Source organism: Python bivittatus, unplaced genomic scaffold (assembly GCF_059951505.1).
Source record: "Python bivittatus isolate LINGU-HERP-01145 unplaced genomic scaffold, Pbiv_v1 ctg000020_np1212, whole genome shotgun sequence".
In the NCBI taxonomy this organism is placed as follows: Eukaryota; Metazoa; Chordata; class Lepidosauria; order Squamata; family Pythonidae; genus Python; species Python bivittatus.
Window position 1 is genome coordinate 74018238 of NW_028277030.1, and position 21205 is coordinate 74039442.

The 21205-nt window shown below is 39.5% G+C and overlaps 1 protein-coding gene across 3 annotated transcripts in view; it reads right to left on the bottom strand.

Moving 5' to 3' along the window:
* Window positions 1–21205, bottom strand: part of HIVEP2 (HIVEP zinc finger 2) — a 143590-nt gene that overhangs the window by 19688 nt on the left and 102697 nt on the right. For all 3 annotated transcript variants that reach the window (XM_088141576.1, XM_088141570.1, XM_088141586.1), the window contains 3 exons: window positions 9119–9164; window positions 2399–7931; window positions 558–712 (listed from right to left, as the gene is read on the bottom strand). In XM_088141576.1, the coding sequence (XP_087997702.1) occupies window positions 558–712; window positions 2399–7537 (5294 nt within the window). In that variant the 5' untranslated portion in view covers window positions 7538–7931; window positions 9119–9164. The remainder of the gene's footprint in view (window positions 1–557; window positions 713–2398; window positions 7932–9118; window positions 9165–21205) is intronic.

Consider the following 21205-nt stretch of genomic DNA (forward strand, 5'->3'; position numbering starts at 1 on the left):
TCTAATGAAGACCTTTTGAAGTATATGTTTTGGATGAACTATTGCATATACCACATCCCCAGACCACTTTAGTCCTACTTGTGACTAGGTGCAACTACTGTACCATAGGCTTATAAAAACAGCTGAAAAACCCTCCATCATTAGCTTCATGAACTCAAGGTGTCATTCTTTCAGAACAGCCATCATATAAGCACCAAAGACAAACCCTGAAGATACTTCAGAGGTTTCCAATGCGACAACATATGTAAGGTCTTATGAAGTGTGTAAGGTCACATTAGATTAGGTAAAAGTTAGATGTATTTCAAAAAATGGGAGATGGCAGAAGTTCCAGTGGGTTATTTATTTCTTGGGTTTTTTTGTTTATGATTTCAAAACAGAGTTCTCAGTAGGTTCACTTTTAGGCCTTATTTAACTTCTGATCAGTTGTGGCATCAATTTGCATATAAGATTATACCCTGAAATTTCATCACAAATGCATGACCACCCAAAACAACTCTTTAGATTTTGTCCCTAAAAGTAACACAGCACACACAACAATTCCATCTTTCTGTTCTTACCCGCCTTCAAAAATTTTAATTCGCATTGGCTCAGTTTGTTTGGCTACAATATCTTTATCACCATGGCCGTCTCCTTTAATTCGTTCTTTGATAACATTCCCCACTACTTTCTTTTCAAACTTGCTGCCAAATACAAAGAATGGCTCCTGTTTCATCTGTAAAAAGAAAGGCAGGGGAAAATGTCACTAACTGTTGAAAATGTTTGAAGCTCAGAATACACACTACATACATAAACAGAATAACTGTGTTGTGCCATATTAATGTAAATGCTTTAAGTCATAATTAGGCCTTACATCACACTGAAAACTCAGGAAGCCAATTAACTAAGTCCTTTGATTTTCTAAGGAATAAAAGAGATAGGCAGTAGGCAGCAGCAGAATTTTTTTTTTAAAATGCCTCAGTATGTTGTAAACATAGCACAACATGTTGCCATTTATACATAAGAAGTAAAGATAAATAAGACTTACTAGACGATCAAAATCAGTCAATTGATGACCACTGGCATTTCAAGTCATAGTCTCCTCAAAGCCATCCAGCCCATCAGGGGTGGTGTGGTTAAGACACACTAGTTTCTCTGCCTATAGTTCAAAAGGTAGTGATGTGGCAACAAACTATGACCAACTACCTTTGATCTCCCCAACCCAATATATTAGGAATTTATTCATCACTAAATAAATAAATAAATCCACAATCTCCTGGGACAGAAACAAGTACTTCACTAGAACTAGCATAGACATATAAGAGCTGGAAAACCCCAGGTGATGTTAGTGTTTTCATATCTGACTTTTTTTGTGAAGGGGAGCGGGGAGGGAGAATCCACATAGCACTGCCACCTACGGTTTAAACCAAAGACAAATAAAACTTGAGGCCCTGGATTTTTTCCAGATATGATCTTCCTGTAACTTTGAAGTCGTTACCATGTAAGGAAAATGCAGATTCATCTTCCCATATTAACTTTGGAGAGAAGCCTCTATCTAATTTTATTTTAACCTTGTTTTATTTATTCTTTAGCTATTGAATTTCTATCCTACGTTCTCCCTGACAGTTTATGTTGTGGTCTTCCCTTATTTAAATTTTCCAATAATTCCATGAGATAGATTAGGCAGGGATTGACTGATTGATCCAAAGACACTCAATGAATTCTTTAATCAGATGGGACCTGAACTGGATCTCTATGATCCTTGTCCCACACTGGCTCCTTTTTCTTTAGCCAATGGGCCCAATAAGAACAGTGAAAATGAAAGCACAGACATGTAACTGTGTAACATGCACAACTCCAACATGTAGATTAATTGTTGAATTAATCTGATGGTACTTTGGTGCACAAAGAAATAACACACTTAAAAATAAAGTAGCAAGGCCACCCCTATTGCTCAGAATTTGTTACACTTAGGGTTCAATATATTTTTCAGTCTGAAAAATGAAATCCATTACATGGAAAGATGCAGAAAATCAATTAATGCAACAACTAACACATTATGAAACTCTTGAAATTAATGCTTTATATTTATGTTTTATAACCATTAGTGGTGATGCAATGTCTTCTTCCAAGAGAGAAGCTTTGGAACAATTTCCATTATTTTCTATTCCAAAATGGATTTGGAAAATGTTCAATATCCACAAGGTTTTTCAGAAACAATCCATAATCAAGATGCTATGTTCCTGCTAACTCTTGCTCATAGATTTGAAAAATCCTCTTAGAAAGAAACAATGAATTCCAAACAACTATTGGAACAACTATTCCAAAAACATTATACTGAAATGTCTCTCAGGCATTGCATTTTTCTATATAATAGAAAACTTAACTAAAATACATAGATCTTTAAGGATTGGATAATTACCTGAGCAAACTGTTTCCATGCACTTGATGATGTCAGTTTTCCTGTTCCAGGCCTATGCATCGGAGACAGTGTATAGATTTCTGTGCTGCTTTTCTGCTTGGATCGTAGGAGTGCAAGGGTAATCTTTGTACTCAGTCCTGATGGGTTTGGGTTACATGAACTAATGCACCATGAAGCATAAACAGATGATTTCAGGGTTGCTTGTTGAATAAAACTGGGTTTTGTGTAGTTTAAGAAACACCAGCTCACAGTCGTAGTAGTACGTAAACTAGGGAACTGCAAAATGTGCTGGATGTCAGCAAGATCTGTCAGGAGAATTGTTGAGGTCACGGCTTTCCCGCTTGGTTGAGAAGCCATTTGTACCAACATACCAAAAGGCATTTTTTGTGGTTTGGACTGGTCTTCCACCTGACTTTCTCCTGATGATACCAAAGACCTCTGTGGGCTTAGGCTCATATCTGATGCTGTTTCATCCACATCCAGTTCTTCTGGGGACTCCCTGCCTTCAGAGGTGCCACTAGACTTTTGCCCAGGTGAAGCAGAATCAAAACTGGGAAGCTTCTCCTTGTTTAATGGAGAAGACTCAGTGGGAGACAGTTTGGTAGCTGGCAAGTCTTGAGATGATGAAGATAATGGAGAACAGAGCAAAGGGGACTGCACCCTTTCTTTTGACTCACTGGTACAACTCTGCCTGACCAACTGGGGCTTTTGTGGTCTGGAAAAACTTTTCTTTATATCTGAACTAGTGAGTTCTACAGCACTTAGTTCCTCAACAATCTGTCCATACATTTTTTCATCTTTGACTCTCTTTTGTTGTTTGGTCTCCATAAAGAGCTCCAAGCTACTTGCTGGTGAAAGCATACGCTTGTTTCCACCTAGGGAAGAGGCAGTATCTGAACTGGAGGTCAGACATAATGGGATAGAAGAGTCTAAGTTAAGTGATAGAGTTTGTGGTACTTTCCACAAGGGATATTTTTCCAGCCCTCCATGTTGGTTTAACATCTGTGCTATGTTAAACCCTATTCCATGCATGGGTGAGCTTGTTGCTAATGTCCTTTGAGAAAGAGTCTCATCTACTTTGCAGATGACAATAGCAGGACTACTGCTCTGAGCAAGAATCTGGGAAATACTTGTGTACATAACACTGCCATAGGATGGAACATGGGTCTGGATTCTAACAGGAACAATGGTGCCTGGTAATGATTGAACAGGTTCAATATTCTGGGTTTCAAAATTCACCTGTAGCTGCTGTTCAGAAGAGGTATCTGTTGATTTAATGCTACAATCTGGCTGGTAAGTTGCAAGTGCATTTTTAGAATACTGCCCAGATGTTCCTGAGTAACGCTGGTAAGGTTGCTCTTTAGAATATATATAATCAGGTTTCTTTCGAATATGCTCTTGAGCATATTCCAAGTGGCAGCCTGGGTGACTTTCCATTGGGAAAGGTTGCTTAGAATAAGATTTCTGAAGCTGCTGTACAAAGTGATGTGGAAAGTGGGTTTGTGAAATTTCTGAAGGCCACAGAGGCTGAGATGGTAAGTGAACCATGCAGACAGATGGGTACGGGAATTGCAATATAGCACTGTGGATAGGAAAAAAGGGAACTTTTTCTTGCAGTGCATATAGATGCTGTTGTTCTGCTGGATATTTGCTTAGAATATAAGGTGCTTGGGGGACTGAGAGATGGGAAAGTGGTGATAAACTAGTGCTTCGTGGTGGACAAGAACCAGCAGCCTGCTTCCCAGAGTCATCTGAAGGAACAGAAAAGGAGGAATGAGACCAAGGAGTTTGGGAAGACCGAAGACCAGCATGTCCATGTTCTGTTTGCTCTTGCTTTATATTTTGTTCCATGCTTGAATCAGGCTGGGAAATCTCTGGGGAGCCACTGAAAGAAGCCTGGCGAACCAGAAAGCATTTCTTCCTTTCTCTCACTGGAGATAAAGCAGTAGGCGGTGCTCCTACTGCAGAAGCATGAGACAGATTCCCATAATCAAAAGATTTGCTTCGTATCTCAGGGATTTCAGCAGGATAAGGACATGGCATCTGTTCCGATGAGCAGCGTCTCATTTCTTTCTGTTGGTGATGTCCTGGGACAGAAAGAGAGTAAGCACCAGCTGGGACAGTCAAAAATTCAGGCTGTTTGACCAATTCGTCCTGTTTGGTTGATGTTATGAACTTGACACTGTCCTCCCGTTCAAAAGACATTGAAAAACTTGAACTATGAGAGAGATTACTCTCTTGGCTAGGGCTGCGAGAAAGGCTAGTTCCTGTGGATTCAAAGCTAGACTCTCCAGAGGAATGTTCCAAGTCAGCAAGACGCAAACGTTTCTTCTTAGGTGGTAGCTTTTCAGCTGGGAGCTGGGACAAGGTTTCACTTCTTTGTGGCCACTGGAATTCTTCTGCAGGCTTTTCTTGCTCTTTCACTGGGACCTCTCTCTCTCTTTCAGGTTTATCTGGCTCCTCAGTGACACGAATTTCAGGTACCTGTATATTATGCTGACGAACCAGCCTCGGCTGCATATATGTCTGAAAAGGCTGCAGTGAGGAAGGCTGTTTGCTAACGACATCAGCATTTTCTGTCTGCTGAACTCTCTCTGGACTCATTGGGAACTCCACAACCTCACTTTCACAACTTTCAGATGTCAGATAGATTTTCTCTTGCTGGCAAGCAACAAGCTCTGTAGATTCAGATCTTTCAAATGAATTTGGCCGACTTAATGAATTTGTATGCTGAATAACAGAAATCACATTTCCTTTTCTGCTCAGAGATTCTGCTGCCTTTTCTTGATCAGTAGCTAAAGAGCATTCTTCTAAACTAGTGGCTGGACTGCATGATTGTAAATGTGGTCTACACATCTCAAAGCGCTCTGAATGGCAATGAGCAGCGCTATCATGGCTTTGTATGGCATATCCACTCCTTGGTCCATCTTGGATTTGTGATTTGGGGTCAAAATCACCAGTCATGGAATTGCTACTAACTCCACTGCACAATGATGGTGTGTCTTCTTCATCTCCAACACTCTTTTGGATTCTACGCTTTCTGTTTTCAAACACAATGCCATATGTGGAAGACACTGCCTGTAACTGTGTAGGTGATTCGGTATAGAATTCTCCACCTTGCTTTGACCCACTGAAGCTTTGTTTCAGAGTCCCATAATCTTCCCATTTTCTATAGTGCTTTCCAGAAGAGTCACCCTCATAAATATGTCTCTCCCCTGTTGGCAACTTCTTTTCTCTCATGCCTGGCCCTTTTTCTCCAATAGGTGATCTAATGGAAGCAACCATAATGTTCTTCCCCATTCGTCCATGATACTCAGAGTCTGGGTGTCCTTCATGCAACGAAGGAAGTTCAAAGGCTGCTTGTCTTATTAACATTCGCTGATGGGGTATTCCTATAGTCTCAGGATAAAATACATCATCTGAACCTGTCATTCTCTCATCAAATGAATGGCTTCCTCTTAAAGATGATGGGACATTCAAGTTAGTTGCAGATGATGTGGGCATGGAGTTGCTTCTAATCAGTGGATTTGTATCTGCTGAAGGTTCCAGGAGCAGAGATGCATCACCCAGATGACTTCCTGGGTAAAGGCTTGATTCATTTTTGATGGCTGATGTGACAGTTTGCAACTGTTTGGATTCTGCACTGCTGTCATTAAATACCTGACTATTTTTCATAGTACTCATGTTGCCAGAGTCAATTAGTGCTTCATTATTTGGAGACATTCGCTCTTCAGACATGCTAATGTCTAATCTAGGATGTACAAGAGGTAATGGCTCCATCTTGTCTTTTCTACCCATTAAATTACAATCTTGATTGGCTGTCGCTAATGGTTGTGCAGTCCTCTGATTAATCCTATAGAATTTCCCGAAGATGATTTCTTCATAAGATTTCACATTGGTATTTGGTGGACTTACTTGTTGCTCTGCACTTTCTGAGCGTGAAAAATAACCAGAATCAGTGCTTCCTTTGCTATGTGGGCTCAAGAGATTTAATGACTGCTCAGAATCTTGTCCTTTCTTCTCAGACAGTCTCAGTGCAAGGCGTTGCTTAACTGTGTGAGAGTCATCAGACTTAGTACTTAATGGATTCTGCAGATTGTCAGAGCCAACATGCAGGGAGCTTTCACACGGCAATGACACCCCACTTCTGGGAATAATTAAAATAGGGACTTTCATTGGGCCTCCCAAGGATTCTTCTATGGATGTATGAAAGCCACTTCTGCTTGAAATGTCCAAAGGGATCTGCGGAACTGGGCTCAGTTTGTCAGAACTTTCCACAAGTAACGACGTCTCTTCATCCGTATCTGTACTCTGCTCCCCATCTGAGTGTATCTCTGCTTCCACATCAATGAAACTGCTTTCTAGGTCCAACTTAGATACAGCAGATTCTGTGAAAGGTACTAATCCTGCTTTAATTGCATGGGCATGAGATTTCCTGTGCTTGTATAAATTGCTTTTTGTCTTAAATGAAAAACCGCAAGGGACACAAGGGTAGGGACGTTCCCCTGTATGGGACCTAATATGTTTTTTAAGTACACTAGGTTTGGCACAAGCCCTGCTACAGTAAGGGCAAATGTATTTGCCAGGCTTTTTGGGTTTATGTTCTTTCTTATAACCATCTTCTGACTGCTGCTCTATACATTTATGAGAGTACTGGTTATAAGCAGGGTTCAGATTGGAAATTTTCTTTCTGGAGAAACTTCCACTATGGCCATGCACATGAAATGGAAATAAGTCCTCAGAGGCAACTGGCTGCAGAGGGCCAGAAAACTGCCATTTATGGCCTTCGAGGCTCTGTCGTGGCTTCAGATTGTGCAAGAAACCTTGTGGCAACGATGGCTGCGGAAATGAAAGTGAGTGCGGACAGGAGTATGGACTTGGAAGCTGCTGAGGGTATTGCTTGTCTGTGATTTGTTGGGTCGCATTGCTTGGTGACACCCCTTTCCCAGAACTAAAGAGCTGAGACGATGCAGGGCTTCCCATGTGTTCTGGATCAATTTGTGCCTGATCTTCCAGGCTACCAACCATACTCATCTTCACATTAGCTGAATGCTCCTGCCTCCATCTGCTTGATACTTTTGCTGCTTCTCCAGATCTTGAGGTAGCATTTCGCCCTACAGCTACATCTCCAGAGTCCATTTTGTCACCGAAGGTCTTAGGTACTAGTTCACTTGAAAGCTGTACAGGCACATGAAGTGTATCCAGTGCTGTGCTTTTTAAAGTTCAGGTACTCCCATTTTTCCAGAGCTGTTCTAACTTCACAGATGTCACTTCCTCTGTGAAACTTTCCACATAGTCGTACTACAGGCATCAGATCTTTTGTAGTTCTATGCTAAAAAGTAATTGTTACACAGTTCTGTTCATGGCAGGAAATGTCTCTGAACAGTTTATTTTACATCCGTTGGGACATGATGTGGCATCTGAAGGCTATCCATGGTTAATAAAGGTTCAGATGAAGAATGAACCAGAGAGATATATTTGCTCATCTACTAAAGCAGAGTTCCACACATCTTTTTCCAAAAAACACAGCTGCCTGCAAAAAAGAGTTCAAAAGATAAAGATGGACTTCAGGGCACATGAAGGGAAACGTTTGCCTTAATTCTGGAGGCAGATGTTAAAGAACACCCCCTCCTAACTCTTTCTCTGTGTTCTGTAACAATAACAAAAGTGGGATGTGATATTACTATGCTGTGACATTCTCTCAAGCTTGCTTCCTCTTTATAAATGCCACTAGCGGGAGTAGAGAAAATGACAACATAATCATCTCGCACCATAGAAGGGTTTTATTTCATTAGATGGTTTTGTGGATCTTTGATTATTTCTGTTATTAACTGATTTTTATAAGTTCTTTGGTAAACGATGGGAGAGTAGTGTTATTGGGTTTCTAATTTTAACTATCTTATGGGTTCATTTAGGCTGAGAAGTCACTTTTCTAAGTCCTTTCAGCTTCATTACTGAATAAAGATTAGAAACAGGTTCCTTCGGGGAAAAAAACTCAGTAGTCACCCTTCACTTTCCTGATAAACAGCTTCCTACAAAACACAAGCAGGACCATTCACAGTCTCTATGGGTATGATCCTGAATCTTGTGCACATAAACTCATATTCAAATCTAAACTACATGTCACTTTGGATTTTTTAACATCTGTAGATGGGATCTCTTGACATTTTAACTTTTTTGCTGAAAAGCAGCAGCAGAGGGCGCCAAATTAGAAGCTTTCCTCTGCATCACAGTTCTCTTACAAAGCGCTATTAGCTTTATAACTGCTATGGTTTTAAGTAAAAAGTAAATCTAGCAGAATCTGACCCTATATCATTAGCTTGGAAGTCCAAAGGTCACAGACACATAATTCTTATGTGTTCAGTGTAGCTAGCCTTTGGAAGCATGCAAATCCTGCACCAATTCATACATGAAGAATAAATGTATAGACCTATGATTTCTTCTTCAGTTAATAAAGTTCCTTTGCTGATCTGTGAGCAGAGAAGATGCAAAAGTCCTATCACATGTCTAAGGTAATAACTGAACGTCAGCACTGGCAACAAATCAAGAAATACCACATAGGATACCACATAGGGGTAAATGTAATACATGCTTGTTAGCTTTTTTTTTTAAAGAAATAAAACATCAGGGCTAAGACATGAGCTAACAAAAATCAGTCCAGAGCAAAGGCTATGAGTTGGGGGGGGTGGGGGGGTTATTTGTTTTTTGCTTTTCAAATACCTTCATCTTGTTGGCATCTATTATACATGATAAATCTTGAAGGTTCCTGGAGAGAAAGAGAAATAAAAAAGCAATTAGGGAAAACTTTGAAATCTACAGGGATTTTATAGAATAGATATTTTGAAATGCTGCAATAATTATTCATCTACAAGAAATGAGAAGGTCTACTCCAAACAAGGGAGTGGATAAAATAAGTTTTCAAGAATAAGCATTTTCTAGTCCTGGTGAAAGCCAATTCAACTTTCAAGTTACATCTCTGACTGAAATACCTCTTAGGAATTAAGTATTTCAGCTACTGGCCTCACCAGCAATTCTAAATAAAACAGAACCTAATACTGTCATTTAGTCAGTCCTTCTGAAGCAAAACCTGGACAGGGGGAGGACAGCAAAATTACTATGCTGAAGCTATTGTAATCAGTCCAAAGGCTTGACAGAGCCTGATGCAGGCCTGAGCCTTGATTTTGGGCACCTAAAGACCATTCTGAGGATTAACGGCAAAGGATCTAGTCAAGGGTGGGGTGGTGGGAGTGGTCCACCTTGGGCGAAGGCAATAAAGGGGTGCACTGACTGAGGAGGCTATCCAGAGGGTCAGTGGTGACTGTTGCTGCTCCTAGTGTGCCAATCGGCTGTTTGGCAGTTGACTGCAAGGCACAGCAACAGCAGTGCAAAAGGGCAGGCTGATGTTGGCGAGGTTAGGCCAGCCTGGTTGCTGCTCAGTTCGCTGATCTGCTCCGGGTGTGAAATATACTAGGTATGCCACTGAAAGGATCGGAGGTTGCATGGCTCCTTCCATAGTATTACTATGATTCAATAATACAAATGATTGGGTCAAATCATCAGGTTTCGGGCCTTAGGTATAAGAGCAGCTTCTGTTTACTGAGGCATAACCTCTTTTTCTTCATTGTCAGCTACTTGTGTCATCGCATTAATAACTTTAAAGTAATAGGATGTCTAAACAGCTGATATATTGCTTGTTAGATGTAACTGCCAAGTATTAAGATTTAAGACAGTGCAAGACACAATGCATAAACAGTTGCAATCAGAAATGTGTTGGTAAAACAGAATAGTACTCCGGCTCAGCTTAATGGTCCAAGAGAGAAAGCTAAGATGAGTACAGTTCTCAGCAGAAGGAATCCACGTGCAGGGCCACCATTGAAAAGGTTATCCTGAAAACCACAGTCAAATCAAAATTTATATTGGGCCTGAAAGCAGGGCTTTTGAGATTAATCTTTAAGACTTGGGCAGATCAGTAACAGTATACACAATTGTTCAGACAGCCAGATTCAAACTGTTCAGGCTTTAAAATATCAGTACCAAATTTTAAACTGAGCTCAGAAATTGATGCAAAACTGATATAATGTGAACCTATTTATTTCTTCCAAACAGACACAGACTTTGCTATAAGAGCAGCAGAGATAATCCTCATGACATAATGGCTGTGGTGTCTTATTAAAGCAGGAATACACAAACATCTGCATTTAAAAGGGCTTTGAGCACCTCAGAGCATACAAATTGGCTTCCGTGAAAATGTCAACACCTTGTAAACCTGAACCTGCTTCCAACCTGGAATGAAAATCAGTACACGTACAATCCCAAGTGTGAAGATGACCTCACTGCTAATGTCCTTGTTGTATGTGCCGAAGTCTGCTCTGAAGTGACAACACAGGTGCAGTGTTGGGGGGCAAGTCTGAGCACATACTGAGTTAAATCTTATATATGGCTAGGATCAAATACCCAATGCCCATTAATGATACACTATCTAAGTTGCTCAAATATGTCACAAGGCACACTCTATATTAAAAAACGCCACATTTCTAGCTATTTGGGAAAAAAAAACAACTATTGAGTATTACTGAATTCTTTTAAATCATGAAGTGTTCTACAATGTCTCTGAATACTACAGCTGCTTATTCAAAAGTAGATATGAGTAAACAACTAATATGATTATGCCAGTATATAATAATGTGATGAAGCATGATAATGGCTCAACTGCTGGTGTCTTCATGGACACATCCATGTCATTTTCTTGGCAGTAATATGCAAATGGTTTGCCTGGGGTGTTTTTTCCACTTCCCAGCCTAGCCACAATCCTAGTATTTCCTGGTTATCTCCCATGCCAGTATCACCTTGGCCTAAACCTTTTTAAGTTTTTCAGATCAGACCAGGTTGACTAGGTGTCACTACCTAAATAGGCAAGGCTTGACTAATAAACTAATTAAATTATCTTAATTATCTTAATCTTAATTATCTTATCCGATTTTTTTTTAAAAAAGCACAATTGCTTGCGAGATAGAAAAACTGATTCAAAAGAAAGCCAGATGGTCGTAAGTAAAATAACTATGTTATTACATAAATACTGAAAATACCGTATTTTCCTTTTAACAAATGTCCACAATGAGAAAAAACTCAAAAGCAGCAAGGGTCTACTAAATTCTACGGCCACACTTGCAGACAGACTATGATGATTCCAATGGGCAACACATTCTACAAAGAGCTGTCTGGAGCAGGGTTTTTCAAATTATGTTCTGCAGAACCCTAGAATTCTGTGAGAACTTGATGGAGTTCTGTGAGAGACTAGGGGGGAAAAAACACAGTTAACTCAAATGCAGCCAATTTTCTATCACTAGAGTTTTGCCTCTTGACCATGGTCCAGTATGTTTTCTTTTTTAACCAAAAGGTTCAACTCTGGTGTAAAGAACTTTTTGCATGCAACAGTCTGCTTTGCTCAGGCAGTTTTGACTCCACTCCAGAAATCTGCACATAAGGGCAGGAGGATCTGTGCCCACTATGACATTTCTCTCTTTCCCTGAGCAGGGATCTCCCCTTTCATATAGGCAGGCTGTTTATGTGGACAGAACATTTTAGAATACATATAGCCAGTTTGGTGCAGTGGTTAAGGCTTCAGGCTAGAAACCAGGGGACCATCAGTTCTAGTTCTGCCTAGGCGCAAAGCCAGCTGGGAGACCTTGGGCCAGTCACTTTCTCTCAGCCCTAGGAAGGGGGAAATGGCAAACCACTTCTGAAAAAACCTTACCAAGAAAAGTGCAGGGACTTGTCCAAGCAGTCTCCAAGAATTGGACCCAACTGAACAGATTAAAAAAACCGAACAAATACATTCTAGAAAGGAAAGCAATTTGATTTTAACAAAAATAAGTAGCATAAGCTACATATACATCTACAGGTACAGGTGTCCAATCCTAACCACGATAGCTTTTGCAGTGGCCATATTTTCTAACAAGCCATTTTTATAGGTAAGGAGCAAACATGTAGGCATGTCAGTATACCAGAACCATTTGATAATACAGCCAAAAGAACAGAAACACTCAATAGTTGACACTGCTTATTGATAACAGCATTCTTCCTTTTGCTTAAGGAAATAATTATAACCAAAGAGGGCATGTACTTGGACTCAGGTACTTGTTTTATTGGATTTGTTATAAATTACTTTGGGAGATTGCAACAAAATGGTGTTTATTCCCAAGTAAGATATACCTGTAGCTAGCCTACACTTTAAAATCATCACATCCTGCTTCCCATTCATAACTAGTCATTGTATGAACAAACTGGTAGACTAGATATGTCTTGATCAACCCCAGATAGTTATTTCTAACATTCTTATTGGTCTATGCTGTGTCTAGAACATCCTACACAAACCCCAAAAACTGATAATAAAAAAGCACTGCCAGGAACTGTCATGTAGAGGAGGCATCTCCCAGGGACAGAATACAAGTTTTTAAGGGGAAGATGACTGTCACAGACTGATCTGTGGCCCTCATTTATAGATTAAAAGAGGACAAACTGGAGTTTAACAGAACTACAGCTTTAATCTGAAGCTTCTCTTTAGTTGCCATGAAAAGGTGAAACAAAGACTCTAAAAGGAAACTTTATTCTCACATTTCTTGGAAAGCTATCCCCTCCATGGTATAGTTTTTAAAAATAATTTTATTAAAAGTTCTAAAAAGAAAGATTAAAAACTAATACAACCTAATATAAAGTAAGAAAAAAAGAAAAAAGAAAGAAAACAAGGAGAAAGCTAAAAGTGCAAGAAAGAAAGAAAAAGTAAAACAAAAATAGAAAAGAAAGAAAAAAAGATACAAAGAAGTGGCTTCCGTTCTTCTTCACTGCAGTTATAAGTACAATTATAAATTCATCTCTTTCTCTAAAGTTACACCATGAATCTCTTCTTTCTATAATCTATCCTGTCTAATCATCAAAACCATTAATCATACGTTCATTTTTTTCTGTTTTACGCAAAAAGTCCATATGGGGTTTCCAGTCAGCAATAAATGTAGATATTGTCTTTTCTCTAATCAAAGAAGTCAATTTGGCCATCTCAGCAAGTTCCATCATCTTCACCAACTATTCCTCCATTGTGGGTAGTGCTGAATCTTTCCATCTTTGTGCGTACAATAATCTTCTGCGGTTATCATATATAAAAACAAAGTTCCATGATTTTTTTTCAGCTGTTTGTCCATCAGTCCCAAGAGAAAGACTTCTGGTCTCAATTGTATATTAATCTTTAAAATCCTCTGAATCAGTGTATGTATTTGAATCCAAAATTTTCTAGCTTTTTTATACGTCCACCAAGCATGGTAAAATGTCCCTTCTTGTTGTTCACATTTCCAATATAAAATTGAAATACTTTTATATATTCTAGACAATTTCTCTGGTGTCATATACCAATGGTACATCATTTTATAAAAGTTCTCTTTAAGATTAAAACAAAATGTAGATTTTAAACCTTTAAATCACATATTTTCCCATTGTTCTATCTGAATATTGTAACCAAAATTTTAGCCCACTTTCTTTCACTTGTTTTTTTCTGTTTTGAATTTCAATAAAAGTTTATACATTTTAGCATTTACATGTTCATCATTTGTACGCAATTCTATTTCAAAATCAGTCTTACAATGTTCAGTACCATAAACTCTTTTGTCTACTTTAAATGTTTCTGATAACTGTAAATAAGAAAACTATTAGCAACTATATCCCTCTGCCACCAGTTGTTCTCTTGATTTTATTTTGTATTCCCTTGACAAAATTCTAGTATCTCACGATAAGTTAGCCATTTGTGTTTGCCTATTATTTCTCATCTATAAAATGCTTCTTGTGCTGAGAATCTCAAAGGTGTTTTCTGACACAACCTGGGTTTGTATCTCCCTCCATGGCACATTTCAAACTATTTTTGAACTTCAGGAGAGTTTTAAAAGTACTTTTAGGAAACGGTGATAGGAAGATGTGACTACTATTCAAACAAACAAACAAACAAACAAACAGATAAATAAATGTGCACCAGCTATTGTGAACACTTTGAACACTCTAAGAATCTCAGTTTATCTTTCACAATGAAAAACAAGTTTCTGATGTTTGTTCAAAATCTCCTTCAACAAGTTTCTTTATTGTCTCCAGCAGATGCTTCTACACTATGGCTATGGAACACCTCAAATCCAGAGGGAAAAGCTGCTTTGGAACACATAGAGGAATTCATGTAGCACCTCTTGGCAGCTCCTTAAAGCAGACACACCTTTTCCTGGCACAGCACGGTTACCCTCCACAGTTGCAGCACAATCCCAGGAAAATACATGTTTGGTTTAGGGAGTTGCCAACATCTGGTATGTGTGTATCCATGCCTACTCTAAAGCAGGCTTTTTCCCTTCAGAGTCAAAGTGCTGCATAGTTCTATTCCACACACTTAAGTTATTTCTGAATATTCTGAATAATTCTGCCATGCTCACTAAAACTCCTGCTATTCACATCAGATCGTTGTGGAATAAAAGTTTCCAAGAATTGAGTTCCTGAAGCCCACTTCTGTTAGCTGGAAGTAAACCAACCTAATGTATCCTAATAGATTTTGAATCACTGATCTGCATAAACTGTACATACTGTATTTCTGTAAATGAAGTTGGCTTATGACATGCTTTATGGTTGCAACTCATTACAAAAATGAACAACAACATGTACCATGGTTTTTAAGTATTGTTAGAAGATATCTGAGGCAAAACTGCCTTCAGTTGACTTCTTTTCCACTGAGTAACAGACTGCCCACATTGAAATGCATCACCATTTCCTGCCTTAGTACAGGAAAAGAAAAAAACTGTATGCAGAATCCATTCAGAATTAATCAGAAAGACTGAACCTTTACCAGCCATTCTCAATGATATAATGGGATTTAAAAACCACAAAACTGAAAACTGAAATTAGAAATTGTGAAATTCAGGACCCTTAAGCTCCTGATCCCAATATTCCAACAGGATGCTAACCATCATAGGCCTTCAACAAAAGCAACTGACATACTTTTGCATATAGATTCATAATTTCCACATCCCAAATGCATGCTTATATGTGAACAGGGGCGCGGGGGGGGGGGGGACAAGAAAGAGAGAGAGAGAGAGAGAGAGATTTAAAAACTGTTATTAACTAAGATTAGGTTGAATACCTATAGCTGTTTCATATATTATGGAAATATGAGGGAGCATTAACCACAGTGTGTAAATGTACCTGTATTTATTAATCTATTACATTTATATCCCATTGCAATCTGGTGATTCTCAACGTCTAATGTGATATAAAGACATTAAAACATTCATGGTAAGTTTAAAAAATAAATATATCCAAACATGAAGCCAACCAGAATAGGACAATATAAATAACGTAAAATAAAAAATAAAAGATTATGAAGTTCACTTAAAGAATAGAAAGTCTTTGAAAAAGCTCAGTCTTTAACATCTTCCTGAAAGCCATCAACGAAAAAGCCAATCTGATCTCTGTCAAAAGGCTGTCCCAAAACAATGGTGCTGCCATTGTAAAGCAGTGCTTCCCGGACACATACCCTCACATATTCCCAGCATTGAGTGCCAATGACTACCATTGGTCCAGAGAAAGCCACTGCATTCTGGATCAATGGTAGCTTCCAAGTAGTCTCTAAAGTCAGTCCCATATAGTTTATCTTGTAGTAATCTATCTGGGTGGCAATGAAGGCATGGGTTACTGTAGCCAGGTCTTCCTTCACCAGATAAGGCCACAGCTGATGCAGCAACTGAAGCTGGCCAAAGGCCACTCTAGCCATGGCTTCCACCTGCTGCTCAAGTAAGAGCCATGGGTCCAGAAGGACATCCACATTGTAAACCTACTCCTGCAAGGGCACTGCTTGCCTCTCCAGAAATAACACTAGTGTCAAAAGAGAACCTCAATGAGCCAGCAGCACCTCCATCTTATTTAGATTCAGTTTCAGCTTGTTCTCCCCAGCCAGGCACTGGGATAAGATATCAACAGCATCTCCCACAGCCCAGAGTGGTAATGTAAAGTTGGGTATCATCAGCATACTGATGATACTACATCCCAAACTGTCAGATAATTCTGCCCAAAAGTTTCATATAGATGTTAAGTAGCAAGGGGGAAAGGAACAACCCCTACAGTGCTCCCCAAGGTAAGTTCACTAGACTGGCCACTACTACTGACTGAAACTGCTCCCTGAGGAAGGAGTGGAACCACTACAACACAGTGCCTCTAATCCCAGTCCCTGCAGGTAGTCCAGCAGAACACCACAGTCAATGCTGCTGAGAGGTGGAAGAGGACCAGGAGATGTACACTACCCCCAACAAAGGTTAACCAATGGTTATCCAATGCTGTTCCAATCCCATATCTCCAGACCTAAATACTGACTGAAAAGGGTCCAGACAATCTGTTTCTTCTGGGGTGCTGTGTAGTTGTAGAGAATCAGGGCAATAATCTTAAGAGAAATAGAGAAGAACCATTATATAAGCAAAGAGGGCTGAAACATTTCTTAAGTCCTGGGAAACAATACAGTATTCAGAAGAGACTCAGGCAAACTCCTCCCTGATTCACTACAGTAGCTGACCCTCCACCACTTCTCAACAACCTTTCCCCAAAATGGGAGGTTGGAGACCGGGTGACCACCAGATCCAGTGACAGCCTCTTCAGTCTGTTGGCAGCTCTGCTCTTCTAAAAAGGGATCAACAATCTCACACTTCACAATAGCCAGGACAAGCAGAGGTCCAAACCACAGGTGGCAGAAGTTAACCTAGACAAACCCAATCCACTTCCTCAGAGTTCAAAGACTAAAAGGAGTTGCAGATAGTATGGCAAGATAGTCTCTAGGCCATAAGGAGTTAAGGTCCCAGTGAATCTGAGTGAATTATCAGTGAAGTGTTGCGCAATTAGTCACAGTGAGCAGGTGAGAGATCATGATGCTGACTCCTCCCCAAAAGGAAATTAGTCACCCTAAACAAGGCTGTGGGATAACAGCCTGGTGACACTATAAGAGGGAAGTGAAGATGCTTTCCCTCCCTTATCACTATCATCTAGGCCCAAACATGACCTGGTTGAATTTTCTTTTTGTCTTTCTCCACCAGCACTCCAGGTGTTGTTTTTGGTGCTTCATCTCTTAGAGGGCCTCATTAAACCAAGAAGCCAACCAGGATTAGCCTCTAAAAAGAGATCACTCAGAGACAATCATGTCCAGTGTTCAGTTTGCCTCCCATTGCCAGAAACTCATCAAGCCCCCAAAAAGCACCCCAAGCAACTTCTGAAACCACTTGGGTCCATTAGGTGCCTGGGTGGATCCATTAGGTGCCTGGGTGGACCATCCAAATAGGTCCCCTCACCTTATGGGTGGACTATCCAAATAGTTCCCTCACCCCATGGAGGCCAATCATATCTGGCCATTCAGTGGAATAACAGAAATCCCCCTCTATAGCTAGATCAAATAATGTTTGTTGAGACAAAAAGTCTAATGTATGACCACCTACATATGTTGAGCCTGAGACTCCTTGAGACAAGCCTTTGATTGCCACGGAGGTCATGAATTCCTGGGTCTTACCAGAGCTGGCCACCAGGACATAGAGGTTGAAGGCCCCCAACACTAGAAGATGGGGTTTCTCTACCATTAACCTGGAGACCAGCTTCAACAGCTGAGGGAGGGATCTTGTTGGCAGCAGGGTGACTGTGTACACCAGCAGGATCCCAAGCTTATCTCTACAGCCTAACAGCATATATGTTAGGGTTAGGGTTAGGGTTATATACTCATCCTGGTATATCAGGAGCAGAATCTCTGATCACAGATAAGGTGTCTCTAACAATCAATGGCACCCCAGGTCTCCAGCCGTGACATTAAGGTTGCTGAAGGACCCAAAACTAAGGTGGACAGATTTCCCACAGAGTTACATCGCTGCCCTCACCCAGTCAGGCTTTGGTAACATTTGTTAGATTTGCTGCTTCATCTACCATCAGACTGTAGTTGAAGTGTGTTCTTACTGCAGACAGATCTAGCATTAATCATCAGCATCTTAAGGCCAAGAAGCCCAACATCTCACCCAGAATACAGCAACCAGGTTGGAAATCAATATTGCTACAAGATTGATGATCTCTCTTCCCCTATAATGTCCCACATGGCGCTCCCCACCTTATCTCCCTCAGCCTAACACTACAGTTATATAACAGCCAGCTTCCATTTCCCAAACAAGTTTCCAAGCCCACTATAGGCTTGTTACTCAGCTGAGCCTCACATTGCATATATTGAGATATACAATCACACTCACCCAGATACCCAGATATATGCAAACCCTCCTGCATACAATTCCCACAAAGCAAATAGCTTGCAAGCTCCCCACACATCTTATCACACCTGTTACGTATATACACTGTGCATTCACATACAGTATAATGTATGCAAAAACGCTTGCACTTGGCTGTCACTGGTCTGCTTCTCAACTCAAATATTTGAGATAACTTAATATACATATTTATATTTTCCTTTCCACATTTTAGGATGCCCTGCTCAGTCTGAAAATAAAATCACTACAAGCCAACCCTCTTACTTGGTTTCCCAACAGACAGACGATAGTTGTAAAAATAGACCATGCAAATGAAGTCTGTATGGCGTCAGCATCCAGATGAGCCTGAATGATCTCATAAGGTTCAATGGTTGCAAAGAGCAAACTGTTAAGAAGAGCAGTTGCTTTTTTTAAATCACACTTGCTTGTTATATTAAGCTCTTTTCTTCCTGCTCAGAAATCAGCTATTATCAACACACTGACAAATGACATCTGACAAGATTCAATCCTCCTTTAATCACATGTTTCCTTCTAACCCAGGAAGCAGCAGTTCACTGAAAACTAAAGGTACAGTGGAAGTGTCATTAAAGACAAAGGCAAGCATAAAATCTAAATATAGCCAGGACTACCTACTGCGTATGACTCCATGCGTATATTTAGCAAGTCTAACAGTTGAGGCTTTTTCCCTTTCTTTTTTGTCTTAAATTCACCTAAAGACAAACCAGCATCCTGCTTTTATATATATTACTGGGTATGTTCTAACCACTGTAGATATCGCTCTGTGAATCATGCATTGTTCTAAGCCAGCAAAAGAACCTGCATTTACTCCTTTTCACTGCTCAATCATTTTTTTTAAATTAAAATCTGGAAAGTTTATAGAAATCTAATTAGGAATGTTATTTTTGAGTATCACTGAAAAATTCATGAGCTGCTATTAATTTAACAGTTCAAGTAAGAATGTGACATGAAATAAGAAAAAAAAGCTAATGGATAGAAAAATGAATGGAAAAAAATCTTGAACCACTTCAAAAACCCACTTCTGCCCTAACAAATCCAACTGCTCGAACTGAGACAGAAACCTTTACACCCAGCAAATAAATAAAAGTATTATCAAGATTACATCTGCTATCAGGAGACAGAAGTGTTGAGTAATGTTTATTGCATCTGAGTAGTAAGAATGATTTTGACTGATTTCCATTTTGGAAACTAGTTTAGTCTGGGCCTATTAGAAGGACGACAAGATCTCTCCTGTGAATACAGTCTTACCACATGGATTTCTAGATTTACAAGTAAGATCTAACATATAAAAAGAATATAATGTGAGCCGAAGTGTACTGCATACTACTGAAGTAGGAAAAAAACAAACTAGTAAATTCCCGCTCAGTATAGGAAATTGCATTCTCCTCTACCTATGGTGAATAATTAGATGGCAACTTGTTCAACTTTTAAAAGTTGAACAAGTTGCCATCTAAGTTAGCACTAATGGAAAAAAAATTACAAAAGACACTGATTTGTCATACTGTGATGTATATTTCTACGTAAATCCAAAATCATCTTTATTCTAAATTTAAACATCCACCCCCTAACAGAATTGGATTTGGTTTCCTTCTAAAAAACATCAGCCACACAGAAGTAATGTTTATGTTCCAGAAAAAAGTGGTCCTCTTGGTATACCTATTCTTACCAACAGTAGATAGCATTTTCTGTCCCTATCTATCAGGTTTTTTTCTCCTCCAAAATATTTTGAGCACTCAACCAGTTTGTTTTGAGTGGAAAGATTTCAAATTCAGGCAAAAATAATTTTTCATGTTTTCCTCCTTATGAGTTGTGTCATCATATGACTTACCAAAAACAGCAACACTCTATTTCCTAAACATCTATGAAATCCTAACCATCAACATTCATCAGATTATACCCAATGTTAACTCAAAACCCATCAACGATCAAACATTTTAAAAATCTATTTGTTCACCTAATCCAGTGTCATCCAACTGATAAGTGTTTCCAAGTTCTCAGAAAGGTTTTCCTACCACCTGCCAAATAATCCTTTTAAATGCAGGTGCCAGAAACTGAATCCAAGAACTTCAACAGCCAGCGCTCTACTATATATTATAATCAATTCCTAAAAGAGAAAGGGCAATCTACCTTTTCACAGAGGTATGAATGGTATGTATGGACAATCGCTTGGGATCTAGAGGCTTCATTGCTAGTACAATTATATATTAGATGTTTCCTTTCCCTTTTACCCAGAAAGGTTTGTCTGGTTTTTTTAATGTGGGCAACACAGTGCCAAAAGCACTGCTTGTCCTGAAGAATGACGTACATCTTCATTGTTTGAGGAAAGGGCAGGGCTAATCAGGTGTCTTGTATAATTACAATTGTGTTCCTTCATGTATTCATTACGTAGGCTATTCCCTGCCTATGCAATTCACATGCAAGTGTACTTACATTGTGAAGGCATGTTACCCTTGAAAACAAGGACACTCAGACTCTCCTTCTATATATATTAGAAAAT